We start from the raw sequence: 14026 nt of genomic DNA on the forward strand, positions 1-14026 counted from the left end.
CAGTGTCACTGGCCCTCATATGTGGGATCCGAACCGGGGCCCTCTGGCATCCCAAGCGAGTTCTTAACCATCGCGCCACTCGGCCGGCCCTAATAAACTCTTTTTGGTGTAAATTCTCTGATTCAACTTTCCAGCTGTGTTTCCTCAATTTTAGAATAGGATTATGCACAATGGAGACTCCTAGTTGGGAATTAGGGCCCGTTTACTGGGTCTTGCATTTCTGCTTGTTGCCATTTTCCCCATGTTGTTGGACTGCTGCCATAATCTCTTATTCAGAAGCAAGAGATAACTGTGCAGAAATGTGTGTTATAGGTCTGGCCTCTGGTGCTTGTTGCAACTCAGGGGTTATCTTTCATAAAGTTACATATTTATGATGTATTTTAGAACAACTTATAAAGCAATCATCTTTGTTTTTTACAACTAAAAGTGTTAAGGGGAGGGAGAAGCTTTGAAATTATATAATTTTTTGGTTATTTATTAACATTATCAAATTGACAAACTGACATCTGTGTTTAGTGGTTGTGTAGAGGGAAGGTACTGGTCTCACAACAATTTTCTGGAAAGTCCAGAATGTTATTATTCTGGTGTATGTAGGTTTAATATTTCCATCTTTGTAAAGGACTTCTTAGCTACCTGGGATCTTTATCTAGAGATCACCCAAGTGAGACTCAGTGTTACTGCAAGAACTATTTGCCTTTGGCACCCAGGGCATTAGTGGAGAAAACTTTAACTGAAATAAATGGGTAGTAAATCACTCTGTGGCCTCTTTTCCTCCTCCCTCATCAACTCCTCCACACCCACCATTCTTTTGTGAAATAGATGAATTGAGATAACAGTGAATGTCTGGAGCAGGATTTGTGTGTTTGGAGGTATGTGTGAGCAAGGGAAGGCCAAGGTCCTTTCCATTTATGTTGGTGGTATGGGAATGGGAGCAGATGGATATTTTGGTGATTTTCATAAAACCCTCTGGTCTTTCCTATCTCCAGTTGGTAGAACCATCTCTTTCTCTCCTAGTATACCTTTCGTACATTACAAAATAACACTTAGACCTCCAGGAGGTACTTAATGCTAAGTGGGGAAAATACTGGCATCAAAATATGATTGTGGGGGTGGCCAGGTGGCTCAGTTGGTTAGAACTCAAGCTCTGAGCTATCGGGTTGTGGATTTGATTCCCACATGGGTCAGTGAGCTGTACCCTCCACAACTAAGACTGAAAGACAACTTGACTTGGAGCTGATAGATCCTGGGAAAAACACACTGTTCCCCAGTAAAATAAAAAAAAAAGAAAAACAGAACAAAAACTAGAGCCAGATTATAGAAATATTGAGAAAAATACATTTTTAAAAATATATGTTTGTGAATGATACCTGCCATTTCAGTAGGTCTATGAATGCACAGATTGAGGTATAGTTATTGAAGGAAAATACTGACAATTTATTGTGAGAGTTGCTCTCCGTTTCTAGAAGCAAAATGCCTCAGTGAATAAGATTATTTACTTTTGTTTATCACCAAAATACTTCTATTTCTATAAAGTTCTGAATTTTTAAAATCCTCCTTGCTTCACACTTTAAAGTTCATGGCCTCATAACTGAGTGGAACAAGCACTTGGAAAGGTAGCATTGTCCTCTCTTTTGTACAATGTCAACTACTATAAATGATCTCTTTTGATTGCAAATGACTTAAATATGTAAACATTTGGGCTTATCTTGATTTGTGCCTTTTCAACTAAGCAGGATATTAAAACAAAAGGCCAAAATCCAGATAGTATTTCTGACAGCTAGTTCAGGGACCACAGACTTGGAAAGACCTTTGGCAGTCAAAAACATCTCTCCTTTGCCAACTCAGAAGCTTTGGATCAATCCCCACTCCTCACAGTTTACTTGGAGTACTGCATAACCTAGTACCCATTATTGATCTTATATTTAGCAAACAACCTCTTTTCTTTGCCAAGTTAACAATACCATGACCTAGCCAAATAGTTCCTTACAACCCCTGAGTTTTAAAGGTGTGGCTTTCATGCATTTCAAATTTCAAAAGCCTGAAACTTGGCATAATTCCTGACATTATGCCTCATACACTCACCTTTTCTTTTCTTTTCCTTTCTTTTCTTTTCTTCTCTTCTCTTTTCTTCTCTTCCCTTTCTTTCCCTTCCTTTCCCTTCTCCCCCCCCCCTTCTCTCTCTCTTTCCTCCTTCCTTTTGTCTGTCTTCAGGTCTTCCTTCCCTCCCTCCTTTTCTTCTTGTTTGCATGTTTTTCAAGATAATTTAGTTTGCAAAAAGAAAAATGAGCATCTAACTCAAGCCAATGGCCCTCATTTGACCCAACAACAAGATGTGATAAAAAAGAATTGTGAGTGAGATAGCTCAGGCTTTTGTTAGTTACCTGAGGGCAATAGCCAAGGAATGACCTAATGCTTTGGTTGCTGAGGGAAAGCAATTCCTCCTGGGGCACAGTCAGCTCAAGTTTTGTTGAGACTTCTAACCAAGGTTCCTATATTGTAAGTCTATCACTATACCAGCACCTGCCCAGCTGGTACTAAAAGGAGGCTGACAACATGCTGGGTTGTCTCTGAAGCTATCAGATGATAACAAGTGCTCTGTCATTATTTTCCATTTCCTCCCTTTCTTTCATTTGACAAATATATTACAATTATTTGAAATAGTCTTTATGTTGAAAACCTATTCTATTTTGCTTTGCTTAAAGAGATCTTTAAGCAAAAGAATGAGGAACATGGAGGATTTTAAATACCAATTGATGCTTCTGTTGAGGTAGTTTTAAAATCTGTTGATAGAACAGTGTTAACCTCATACAAATGGGGAGCAGAAGAGTTCTTTCTCAATGAATTTGTGAACAAGGGTTACATTTAATAGCCTGGGTTCTTCCAGGCACTTTTAACTGGGAAACTGTCTGACAAGACTGTGAACTTCTTCTTTAGGAAGTTTTCATTCTTGATCTCAATCTCCTCACCCCTACACCTTTCTTTTGATCAATCTTTTATTTTACATAATGAGATGTCTTGGGTTTTTACATCAGTTAAAGGGTGCCACTTCACAAAAACCAACATGGTTGCACTTTTGAAGACTAGTTTTTTGAGATCCCACATATATTCAGCCTTGACCAAAGGCTTAGAGAAAAATGTCTAAAGGCCCCTACAAAGAAAGAAAGAACAGCATAGGACTAGTGTTTCTCCCTTTGAAACTAGATTTAGTCCTGAAAAGCAACCATTATGTGAATGAGAGGGATAAAGAAGATAACCAGAGGCCAGCGGATTCTGTAACAGAATGACTCAGTTGGTCTCCTAAGATAATTTTATGACTTGAGTCTCACATAGTAGAATGCCTTGCAGATCCAAAGCATGTATGATCCTAAGATAACAACTATGCTTAGTTTTTTGTTCATGACTTTTGTTTAACAACAGCCTCATCAGACAAGGGGAACAAGTATGGGCCTCTGTAATTTACCATCTATGTGTTGATTTGTAATCTGCTGTACAGAAAAGTTGTGGGCAGGAGGGGGCAGAAAAATCCTCTAATTGAAATATAAACTTCTTTTATAGAAGGAGCACAAAGCAACAGTAGAGGTGAATACTAACAAGTGACTTTCTTCTTGCTCTTCAGAACAGACGGGGTATTGTGTCCCATCTGGTTGATCCAGTCTTTAGTTTCATGGTTTTCTGCTCCTTAGGCCAGAATATTGGCCAGTCCTTTTCAGAAGTTGTAATTATTACACATTGTGCCTTCAGGGCATGAAGGACCGAAGGAGCTTCAAGACTGGTAATTGAGGGTTCAAAAATAGCAAGACACTCGGTTCAGCTTTTAGATTTTTACCAAATTTTACTAATTTGTTCTTTTCAAAAAATACAGAAAGTAATCCAGTGACTCCTTTTGTGTTTTTATCAAAAATTTAAAACAACAATAACAATTTGATTACACCTTTCACCAAGAAGGAACTTCGCACATGAAAGACTTAAAATGTTTTATAGAGCAGAACATTCTTTGAAAGCTCTGGGTGGAAGAAAGCACTTGCTTAAGGAACTTAATTGATAGAAACAGTGCAGCCTGGACAGGGCTGCCTGAGTTCAAAGGCACCGCTTTTAATCCCAAACCATTTTAATTTTACTTAACTTTTATTTCTTTCTGGGTGACTAAACTGCAAAGTTCTACTAATCTACTGCCAAGTAATTTTTTTTAAGAAGGTAGATACTTTACGAGATTCATGGCCAGGAGCCTTCTATCAGGAATGCTGGTGGTACAGTTTTGTGTAGATAAAAACCAGAGGCACAGGAAAATAGGTCATTCTGTTTTGTATGTGGAACAGACTGTGTCTCTGGAAAGTTTGCTCCAATTGAAAATAATAAGGCACTAGTCCTTCGTTAAGTCTGGAAATGTAATGCCTCTGGCAATACATGATATTGGAGAGTGAAGCCTAGTGTTTTCATGGTTGAGATATTGTGTTAGTAGAACAGCCAGAATGTCATCTGTTGCAAGGAGAGTAATCCAAGTTACACATAGGCAGCTGGAGAGAAAGCTCAGCTTCAGGAGATGACAGTTAACATTTGAGGGATGAACAAGAAAACAGAAAAGGCCTACGACAGCCAAGGAATAAGTGGCTGTTGGAAAAACCATTTTGCTAAAAGTTTCTTCCCTTCATTCCTAGTACAAGAGATCTATAACATTGCTCTCAGGCTTTCACACTATGTGATTTTTTTTTTAATGGTCCATTTGAGAGTTTAAAAATTTATAAAATGGCCAAGTATAATACTTTCAACAGAAGTAATTTCTTGAAAACAGCAAACAGTGAGATGGGCCAGTTTTGGCTGATTTATCTTCATAAAATGAATTATAACATATTTGATCATTTTGACCACCCTAATAACTAACACAAATCAATAATGCAGCCACATTTTTTCTAGGCATTTATTGTCTAAGGGAAAAAAATTGAATTATTGAGATGATTAGACTCGTTTTTATGACTTTCAGTCTTTGTACAGTCTTTCAAATAACTACTTACCGTGTTTCCCCATGTATAAGACACTCCCATGTATAAGATGCACCTTAATTTGGGGGCCCGGAATTTGAAAAAAAATGTATTACGTAAAGTTATTGAACTCAAGTTTTACTCATCATAAATTCATACAACTTGTCATCACTGTCAAAACTCCCAACCATTAGCTTGTCCTCATCTGTGTCTGATGATGAATGACTGTCTTCATATATTGCCTTGTCCTGAGTTGGAAATTCAAGTAAAAAAATCTACAACCACTGTATAAGACACACCCAGTTTTTAGACCCCAAATTCTTCGAAAAAGGGTGCATCTTATACATGGGGAAATACGGTAACTGTTTTATTCTGGTTGTTATTCTTTATTTTTGATGGGCCAGAGTATTAGTATTAATTGGCTTTCATAGTGCTCCAGGAGACTTAAGAAATAAAATAACCTGGTTTATTAAATGTTGTATGGACAATTGTTTCGTTCACTATCCTTTAATGTTGCACTATTGAATATGAAACAGTAATTGAAAATCAACTGACAAGCCATCCTAACATGGCATAATCATGAACTAGTCAAGAAAATGTATCACCTCCCACCCTTTAGGGTGGCAACTGTGAAAAAAAAAGTGTTGCCAAGGATATGGAAATATTGGGTCCCTTGTGCACTGTTGTTGGGAATATAAAATGGTGTAATTGCTATGGAGAACAGCATGACCATTCCTCAAAAAAATTAAAAACAGGGCCAGCTGGGGGCCAGCCGAGTGGCGCCTTGGTTAAGAGTTGGCTTGGGACGCCAGCTCTGAGCAGCAGGGATCCAGTTCGGATCCCACATGAGGACCAGTGATGCTGTGCCCCTTCAGCTCAACCTGAAGCTGGGCTGCCATGAGTCGCTGGCGACGCCGTAGGCTGCAGCCCCTGCTGCAGTGGGCTGCCATAAGCTACCGTGTGTGGGCGGCAGCCAGCGTGAGCCACCAACAGCTGCGGTGAGTGGCCGTCCAGAGGCCAGCAACCGATCTGCTTCAGCTGGGAAGAGCGCAATGATAATACCAACATGGGCCAGTGAAGTGACATCCTCCACAACTAGACTGAAGAACAAAAAAAGACAGCAACCTGTCTGTTCCCTTCCCCCAATTCCCCAATAAAAAAAAAAATCTACAAAAAAAAAAAAAAAAAAAAAAGCCAGGGCCAGCTGAGTGCCTCAGTTAGTTAAGAGTTGGCTTGGGAGCATGAGCTCTGGGGCCCACATGGGTGAGTGATGCTGCACCCTGTACAGCTAAGATTGTGAACAACAGCTCAACTGGAGCTGGGCTGCCGTGAGTGGCCAGTGACAGCATAGGCTACAGTCCCTGCTGCAGTGGGCAGCCATGAGCTACTGTGAGTGGCTGGCAGCTAGTGTGAGCTGCTGTGAGCGGCCGTGAGAGACCTTCCAATGGCCAGCGACCGACTGCCTCACCCGGGAAAAACACAATGATCATAATACCAACATGGGCCAGTGAAGCAGTATCCTCCACAACTAGACTGAAGAGCAAAAGGACAGCAACTTTTCTGTTCCCCTTCCCCAATTCCCAATAAAATCTTAAAAAAAAAAAATTAAAAACAGAATTACCATATAATTCAGCAATTCTACTTCTGGGTATATCTAAAAGAATTGAAAGCAGGATCTGTATGAGATATTTGTACACCCATGTTCATTGCAGAATTATTCGCAATAGCCAGAAAGTCAAAACAACCCAAGTGTCCATCAACAGATGAATGTATAAACAAAATATGGTATATACAGAGAGTGCCAAAAAAATGTATACACATTTTAAAAAAGGAAAAAACTGTATTAAAATTATGCTGATTGTAACCACTTTGAGTACCTCTTGTAATTGCAGAAATCAAACGTAATTTTAATGCAGTTTTTTCCTTTCTTAAAATGTGTATACTTTTTTTGGCACCTTCTGTATATACAATAGTCTCCCCTTATTCACGGTTTTGCTTTCTGGGGTTTCAGTTACACACAGGCAGCAATGGTCTGGAAATATTAAATGGAATATTCCAGAAATAAACAATTTATAAGTTTTAAATTGTGCGCTGTTCTGAGTAATGTGACGAAATCTTGGACCACCGAGCAACATGAATCATTCCTTTGTCTAGCGTATTCACACTGTGTATATTCCCCTCAGGAAGTCAGTAGTGGACTTGGTTATCAGATTGACTGCCCTTATTGCAGTATTTGTGTTCGAGTAACCCTTACTCGAATATGCCAAAGAGATACTGCACTTCTAAAATTTCTCTGGATATGCTTTACAATTAAACAAAGATGAGAAGTTTGTATTCTTTATATTATAACTATAACAATTTATATGCTTGAATCAAGGGCCTGCTTCCACAGACTGAGAAGCTGAGACACCCCTATTGCCACACCCACACAAAAAAGTAGAAACTGGTGTTACTTTAAGAAATGTCCTTGAATTAAATCTCCTTTCTCTATTCCCCAAAGCTTCCGCAGGTTCACTCGATCCAACAGTGTGACCACAGCAGTGCAGGCCGACCTGGACTTCCACGATAATCTGGAAAACTCTCTGGAGTCTATAGAGGGCAATTCGTGCCCCGGCCCAATGGCCAGACAGTTCTCCCGCGATGCCAGCACCTCCACTGTCAGCATTCAGGGCTCAGGAAACCATTATCATGCCTGCGCAGCCGACGATGACTTTGATGCGGATTTTGACCCTTCGATTCTGCCTCCCCCGGATCCCTGGATTGATTCCATCACTGAAGACCCTATGGAGGCCGTTCAAAGGTCAGTGTGCCACCGGGACGGCCACTGGTTTCTGAAGCTTCTCCAGGCAGAGCGAGACCGCATGGAAGGGTGGTGTCAGCAGATGGAAAGAGAAGAGCGGGAAAACAACCTGCCGGAAGACAGTAAGTAACGCAGCCCCGCACATCTGTACACCTGGCACTGGGGTCTGGGCTTCCATTGTGTCTTTAGACTAGTGGTTTCTTCGCTGCCAGTTGCACTGGTCCATCCCTGCAGTTTAGCCTTACACCAAATAGGACATATGGGAGAGCCGGGCCATTCCAGCCGAGAGTCCGCACGCCCCTGTGCTGCCCAATAAAAACAGAGCGGCTGGGCAGATACAACATCTAAGCTAACTCTAGGTCCCTGACTTCTAGGTCTAGATCTTTTTCCTCTCTGAGAAATACCAACCTCAATCTGGTGTGGCCACCTGTTCCTAACGTGGTTCCTCTTATCAAAATATTACCTGAAGGGGTGCTGATTCTCAGGAAATTAAGAGTAAGGCTAACAAGTTTCAAGGTCCACGTATACATGTGCATTGGGCATTTATAGTGTTTTTGTTTTATTATTCTTATTAACATACAATATTAAAACAAGCCTACTAATATATAGGCCAGTAGAGGCCTACACTTATTTACATTCTTAAGCCTGTTTCACCCACACTTTCTCTTTTACATTTTCGGGAGGGAAACCTTCAGCCCCTAAATTAATTAACAAAAATTCCAATTTAATGGGTTAAAGTAAATGATAAAATAAAATATGATGAATAAATAATACAAATAATGGAAGCCTGGCACACCATTATTCTCAAACTTGGCCTTTTAGCAACGATTCTTATTAAAAATTGACAAAGAAAAATTACCAGGTTACTCAATTCTAAGGCACATTTTCAACAATTCTGAAATTGGATGTAGTTTACAATTGGTGTGTATTTTAATGTTGTGTGTTTAGTTTCCTCTGAAAAACTATTATTAAAATGAGTGTGGATCTTCCAACTGATGATATATATATATATATATATATATATATATATTTTTAAGATTTTTATTGGGGAATTGGGGGGGGGAACAGCATTGGGGAATCGGGGAAGGGGAACAGACAAGCTGCTGTCCTTTTTGTTCTTCAGTCCAGTTGTGGAGGACGTTGCTTCACTGGCCCATGTTGGTATTATCATTGTGCTCTTCCCGAGTGAGGCAGTCGCTCGCTGGCCATTGGGTGGCTGCTCACGGTGGCTCACGGCAGCTCACGAAAGTGCACGCCAGCTGCCAACCAGCCCTACTGAAGCCTACACCGTCACCAGCGACTCAAGGCAGCCCAGCTCCAGGCGGAGTTATTGTTCACCATCTTAGCTGTAAAGGGCGCAGCATCACTGGCCCATGTGGGATCCGAACCGGGGCCCTGCTGCTCAAAGTTGGTGTCCCAAGCGAACTCTTAACCAACACGCCACTCAGCTGGCCCTGATGATATCTTTTAATCAAAGACATTTAGTGGTAGGCATTAAAGTCTGCCTTCGTTTTTGTGTGAGAACCACCTAGAAGAGTATTGTTCTGATATGGCTTTTTAGATCTGTTTTTAAAATCAGAATTAACTTTTTATTATGAAATTTTTAAAACATGCACAAAAGTAGAAAGTTTATTATAATGAACCCTGTATACCCATCACCCAGTTCAACAATTGGCAAGTCTTATCTTCTTATCTCCCCCCACTTACTGTTGTTTTTGCCAGAATATCTTTTTTAAAGATTTTATTGGGGAATTGGGGGAGGGGAACAGTATTGGGGAATTGGGGACGGGGAACAGCCAAGCTGCTGTCCTTTAATCTTAATTGAGGAGGGCACAGCAAGCTCACCTCCAAGTCCAGTTGTGCTGCTCAGCTCAAGGTGCTGTGTTCAATTAGTTGCAAGTGGGCATAGCCACCATCCCATGCGGGAGTCGAGCCGGCAGCCTTGTTGATAAGAGCGCGCGCTCTATCCCCTGAACCATCTGGGCGGCAGCTCAGCCCAAGGTGCCGAGTTCAGTCTTTAGTTGCAGGCGGGCATAGCCCACCATCTCAAACAGGCAACCTTGTTGTTAGGAGCATGTGCTCTCACCAGCTGAGCCATCCTGCCACCTGTTGGCAGCTCAGTGGCAGCTCAGCTCCAGTGCAGCTCAGTGGCCCATGTGGGAATCAAACCGGCAACCCTGTTGCTCAGAGCTCGGACTCCTGAGCAAGCTCTTAACCAACTGAGCCACTTGGCTGACCCTTGCCAGAGTATCTTAAAGAAAACCCGAGGCAGCAAGTTACTTCATTATGTATCTCACACGGATAAGGAGGTTTTTTTGTTTGTTTGTTTTATGTAACCATCATGCATGATCATCCTTTACAAAAATAATAATAATTTTTTTTTTAAGATTTTTATTGGGGAATTGGGGGGATCGGAACAGTGCTGGGGAATTGGGGGAACAGACAAGTTGCTGTCGTTTTGTTCCTCAGTCTAGTTGTAGAGGACGTCGCCTCACTGGCCCAAGTTGGCACCATCATTGTGCTCTTCCCGGGCGAGGCACATCAGTCGCCGGCTTCTGGACAGCCGCTATAATAATTTCTTAATAATAAGACCTACACGAAGAACAAAACGACAGCAACTTGTCTGTTCCCCTTCCCCCAACTCCCCAGCACTGTTCCCATCCCCCCAATTCCCCAATAAAAATCTTAAAAATAATAATAATAATAATAATAAGACCTACAGCCTACTGTAAATCAGGTTAAAAAGACTTAAATAAACCAAACTCGTTGTGTTAAGGCGCATTGAGTTTTTCATAAAGGAAGTATTTTTCAATGAAAACTCAGTCTGTAAAATAACAATTAGCAAGCTGTGGGATTTCCTCACTGTGTCCACGCTCTTGGTCACATCTCTTCTCTGTGCTCCTTCCTACTAACCGGCTGACTTGTTTATTTGTTGCCTTTATGAGCGGGTTAGAATATACATAAATAGGTTTCTGTAACATTCCTTGTGTTCTTTCATATTATAAGTGCAAACAAGTTACCAGTGGAAAAGCAAATCTCCTTGACACTTGCCCCTAACCATTGGTGCCACTGCAGGCTCACCTGACTGTTGATCCACAAGCCAAATTAGCTTTTGGCCTTTGTAACAGGTGACTGAGGAACCACCCAGAAGCAGTGGGTGGGAATAGATTTCAGAATCTTATTCTCCTTTTCCCGTTGTGGACATACCCAATGTTTACTAGATTTTCTTAGGAAAAAATCAGTGTCGCAGGAGCAATAACCTTTGGTGACACTGCTCAACAGGACAAGCTATCTTTCAGATTCAATCCATTAGTCTGGGACTCTTTCTCGCTTCCCAGTTGGCTTCCAATAGGACCCAGGGATGCTGCTTATCTGATGTTTACTTTTAATCTAATGTTTTCTTCTGATCTGAGACTAGATCTACTTCTCTCAACCCAGCTTTATAATGATGGATGACAATGGTCATTGTATAAAGATTTAGGACAATCTTCCTGGAGACTTAAGATGCTATAAAACCAAAGCAATATATTTTGATAAAAAACACATATTTGAAAGGTGAAAATCTTGTCAGAAAACCAGGTTCTCATCCTGTGTTTGGGATGAAGAGAAGTATATTTATATTTTGAAATGTACACAACTAGCAAAGTCCAAAAATAATGAACATGAAGGAATTGTCTAATTGTTCCCAATTCCAGAATTTTATTTCAGATGTTACTTAAAATATTGATTTATAAATGGGATTTATAAACCTATTTAATATGAAGAGATTTTGTTATGACAAGATTTGGTCTAAAGAATAATAATTTGCTGTCTTTGTACATGAAGTGACCACAGTCCCACTATTCATAACTCATGCTTCTGAAGGGTGATTTCTTCAAGTAGTGATGAATTTTCTCACATCTTTATTTTACGAGGTTGTTGCCCAAGGCATGGGGGATGGTGGTGATAGGGTCATGGTTGCAGAATGAGTAGATAACTAGGGGTGGGAGTATTTTTGGTGTTTTGCTTTAAAGTATCCAACTGAGTAAATTAGCCTTAGATGGCAAGTATACAATGAAACCTGCTTCACTGGGGAGTTGGTTTCCCTTTGTTGTTTGAAACTTTAATATTTTAATATCAGAGCCTCCTTTTCTTATTAAAAAAAAAAACTATACACAACACTAGTAAATATAACAGGAGGAACAGTGAAGCTGTTCTGGTAAGGGCCTGGAAGCCTGTTTGCTCAATTTCCACCCCCACCCCCCGCCCCGATGAAGGTCTCTAACAACCCTCACCTACCCCCCTGAAAAAAATCCTAGGATTCCTAGAATACAGTTTGAAAGCCAATGGGTTATAGTGAGAAGTCCAAATTATTACTTTTTAAAAATGTAACTTCATAATTTTAGATCGAACTACTAACACAAAGTTTAGAAGTAAATGCCCTTTCTACATGCTTTTTTAAATGTACAAAACGGATTCAAATTAGTAACATCTATTCATGTAAGCCCAACTAGTTTACAAAATATGGCTCTTCATTCAAGTCTCAGCTTGGGCTTTACCTCTGGAAGTCTTTGTGGAATGCCTCCCCTCAGGCTGACTTGGGTGTGTCTCCCTGTGTTTCTGTAATAGCCTGTACATTTGTCTATCATGTATTGCCAACATTACTTTATAATAATCTGTGTATCTCGCTCCTCCACTAAAAACTGAGCTCTCTGAGAACAGAAATTCTTGTGTCATTCATCTTCATATTCGCTGGCACATAGCAAGCGATCAGTGGATATGTATTTGAGTCCTCGAAATATTTTGGAAATTTTATTTTACAAAAGTATTTTGCCTAACAAAACATTTCTCCCTAAGTAACTAAAAAATACTCAATAAATAACTAGCAGTTATTGTTGCCAAAATATGGAAGGGGAGTCCCCTTGTGAGGTGATGAGCCCTTCTCCTTAGAGCAAGGATTTGGCAGAGAGAGAGGAGCACCTGCTACAGAAACGGTAGAAAGGACTGCTGTGTTGGTCAGCTAGCTGGTCTCCATAAGCCCCGTGTGCCCCTGCCAGCTCTTGGGACATGATTCTATTCCACCAGCACTTTAAGTCTTTATATTTTATGCTCTGGGAAGTACAAAACAGGAGCTCCAATCTACTAGCGTTCCAGAATTCTAAACTGTGTAGAGGTAAACTCATATGCCCAGGTCAAAGAGTCACCAATTTCAAATGCGGCAGATCCAGGGCAGGATCTGACCAGAAAACAGGAGCAACTCTCCACCGTAAGAAGGGAGAATATAAGCATGTGAAAGAATATTCATCTTGTCCTTACAATACCCCTGGCAGTTGGCTAGAAACTTTGACAGGTGTTGTTTTATTTGCCCTCAAAACAGCTGTCTGACAGTATCTCGTCCAAGGTCACAGAATGCAGAAGTGTCTGATGGAACAGATACAGCATGACTAACATTTGACAAGATAATGATACTTTGTGTGTTGCTTGGTGCCATCCTCTGAAGCTCTCCCTATATATCTCTCCCTGGCTCCTTGGCAACCACAATTCTGTTCTGATAACTGGGCGTGGAGTGGCACAGGGCCTTTGTTTTACTAATTCTCTAATTTAACCTTTTCTTTTTCCATAAGAAGGATGGTAAGGAAGAGAGGCCAATCCTGTTTGACAGGCATAGCCAATTTCTGAATAAACAGCTTTAAAATAAATAAATAAATAAAAATCTGTGGACACCCAGAAAAAAATTTTTTGATGACTCGGTTAGGCACAGATGTATATCTCTTGGCCAAGCCACCTATGTGTTCTTTGGGTCCTATATAAGGGTATCTCTTCCATGTATATAACAAAGGTGGCTCCTTGACAGATCCCTCCCATGAGAGCTAGCCTTCAAAGTCATCATGGAAAGATAAAGAGAATAGGGCCGGCTGAGTGGCATGTTGGTTAAGAGTTGGCTTGAGATGCCAGTTCTGAGCAGCAGGGCCCGGGTTCAGATCCCACATGAGGGCCAGTGACGCTGTGCCCTCTACAGCTAAGATGGTGAACGACAGCTCTACCTGGGGCTGGGCTTCTGTGAGTTGCCAGCAAATGGCGTAGGCTGCAGTGGGGCTTCAGTGGGCTGCCTTAAAGCTACCATGAGTGGCTGGCAGCCAACATGAGCTGCCAAGAGCTGCCATGAGTGGCAGTCCAGTGGCCGGCGACCGATCTGCCTCAGCCGGGAAGAGCGCAATGATAATACCAACATGGGCCAGTGAAGCAATGTCCTCCACAACTAGACTGAAGA

At 41.0% G+C, this 14026-nt stretch overlaps 1 protein-coding gene across 12 annotated transcripts in view; it reads left to right on the forward strand.

Moving 5' to 3' along the window:
* DLGAP1 (DLG associated protein 1) overlaps window positions 1-14026 on the forward strand; it is a 336066-nt gene that overhangs the window by 297279 nt on the left and 24761 nt on the right. For all 12 annotated transcript variants that reach the window (XM_019665110.1, XM_019665109.1, XM_019665111.1 and 9 more), the window contains one exon: window positions 7477-7898. In XM_019665110.1, the coding sequence (XP_019520655.1) occupies window positions 7477-7898 (422 nt within the window). The remainder of the gene's footprint in view (window positions 1-7476; window positions 7899-14026) is intronic.

The sequence above is a fragment of the Hipposideros armiger genome, unplaced genomic scaffold (assembly GCF_001890085.2).
Source record: "Hipposideros armiger isolate ML-2016 unplaced genomic scaffold, ASM189008v1 scaffold_433, whole genome shotgun sequence".
NCBI classification, from domain to species: Eukaryota; Metazoa; Chordata; class Mammalia; order Chiroptera; family Hipposideridae; genus Hipposideros; species Hipposideros armiger.